This window comes from Octopus bimaculoides, chromosome 19 (genome assembly GCF_001194135.2).
Source record: "Octopus bimaculoides isolate UCB-OBI-ISO-001 chromosome 19, ASM119413v2, whole genome shotgun sequence".
Lineage (NCBI taxonomy): Eukaryota > Metazoa > Mollusca > Cephalopoda > Octopoda > Octopodidae > Octopus > Octopus bimaculoides.
In genome coordinates, this window is record NC_068999.1 from 36,139,090 (window position 1) to 36,141,309 (window position 2,220).

General features: G+C 36.2%; 1 protein-coding gene across 1 annotated transcript in view; it reads right to left on the bottom strand.

Moving 5' to 3' along the window:
• Positions 1-2,220, bottom strand: part of LOC106876634 (delta and Notch-like epidermal growth factor-related receptor) — a 557,360-nt gene that overhangs the window by 257,887 nt on the left and 297,253 nt on the right. The window contains exon 3 of the mRNA XM_014925248.2: positions 1,911-2,047. Coding sequence (XP_014780734.2) covers positions 1,911-1,994 — 84 coding nt within the window. The 5' untranslated portion in view covers positions 1,995-2,047. The remainder of the gene's footprint in view (positions 1-1,910; positions 2,048-2,220) is intronic.

Consider the following 2,220-nt stretch of genomic DNA (forward strand, 5'->3'; position numbering starts at 1 on the left):
GTCCATCGCAGCATTACTCAAGAAACAGGAAGAAATAGTGAGTGAAAGTTGGGGCGAACGAGTACAACAGGGGTCGCCACTATCCCCTACGTGAGCCTCGTTGAGCTTTAGGTGTTTTAGCTCAATAAACACACACAACGCCCCGTCTGGGAATCGAAACTGCGATCCTCCGACCTCGAGTCAGTTGCCCTAACCACTGGGCCACTGCGCCTCCACGCTGCAAAATGGAATTATTCTAATAGATTGAGCCTTCTGGCCTCTTCTCAGGGCCCTGCTCTTTTTTATTTCCTCTTCCCTTCGTTTATATTATTTCACGCATTTGTATTCCCTCTGATGAACTGTGCAAGGCAACCACAAAGAACGTTCAAGAAGACCACGGTCATTAACCAGCACTGCAAAGGAAAGAAATTGCTGGGAGCCCTACACCGATCGCCACAGAAAACTGTATGACAAATGCACGTGAAACAGGAATCTTAAAATCAAGCGCCCATCGCATTTTGAAGAAAGTTCACTTAGAACATTCCAACATTTATCCACGCTCTAAATGAAGACAATCTTGACCGAAGACCTGAAGTTTGCGTATACTATCTGGGCAAATGTGAGGAAGATGCAACATTACAATCCAAGATTGTTTGGAGCGATGAGACCAGCTTCAAGTGAAATAACTCAATTAAGCGACACAATTTCAGTATCCCAGCAGGGCTCCTGCAAAATTTGCATTTTACTATGGAACATCATTTAAACCTACCAAGAATTACAGTGCTGTAAGGGCCTTTCTTGATGGAACTTTTCTGAACAGATGGATTGGGTGAAGGGGTAATGTTGAATTCCTACACCTTTTCCAGACCACACACCGACGGAGAGTTTTTATGGGGATATCTCAAAGATAAGATTTTTACGGCTGAAAACTAGTAATAGCCGGTGTGTTGGAAGACAAACCTGAAAGACAATGTCTCATGGTTCCAAATGAAATGATTTGTAACTCTGTTGAATTCACTGGTCCGGGTTATCGGCTGTGTTTGGAGAACGGTGGTCATCGGTTTGAACATTTGTAAACGTGCATTTATCCATTTATGAATTTAACCATTAATCTTGTTTCGAAGTAAAAACAAAAAACAAAAAAAACAATGCATTTATTGTTAGTTAAAGAGTAGATTTGGGGCGGGGATGACACCCTGTACACTGAGACGCGAGAAAACCTTTCGTTGTGGAAACACTATCGGGATAAAATTCTCTTTGCAACTACATAATATATCATGTTAAGATAATGTAACACTATAGCGAATTACGTTAATATATTTCTGTAGATAAAGCATATTTTGAAGGAATAGTGTAAGAATTTAATGTTTTCAAGTCAAAATATTTCAATGGATGAAATTATATTGGAATTATGAGGAAAATATAATTTAGGTAATTATATTTCTATAGGTGAAAAGTACTATGTTGTGATAAAGTGAAACTGTAATGATTTCGGAATCTCTAACCAGTTACAATTTTGGGATCTCTATAATATACTGTTATACAAGGAATGGATATAAGGTAAACATAGACATTAAATACACATTAAATACAGATTAGTAGAAGAAATTCAGTCATGGCTTGTATCCAACTTGTATGTAAGTTCAATAGATTAAACAACACGTATCTGAATAAATGCCATTCATACATATATACATACATACATGCATACATACATGCATACATACATGCACGCATACACACGTACACACATATATATAGCTATATATACGTAAATATATATATTTACATACATGTATATACGTATGTGTATATACATATATATATATATATATATATATATATATATATACATACAAGTGTGTGTATGTATATATATATATGAAGACAGAGAGTGAGAGAGAGAAAGAAAGAGAATCGATATAAAGTACCTGAGTGGAATTCGATACGCAGTTTCCATTGGAGCTGCAAATTTCTTCCGAGTTTGGTAATTTACAGCTCTGATCCTTTACCATAACTTTCAATCTCAAACCATACTCACAATTCAGTGACGTGCTGTTGGATGAAGCTGCAAAATATACAAAAAGAAAATCATCATTGTCATCGTCATCATAATTATCATCATCATCATCATTGTCATGTCATCATAATTATCATCATCATCATCATTGTTATGTCATCATAATTATCATCATCATCATCATTGTCATGTCATCATAATTATCATCATCATCATCATTG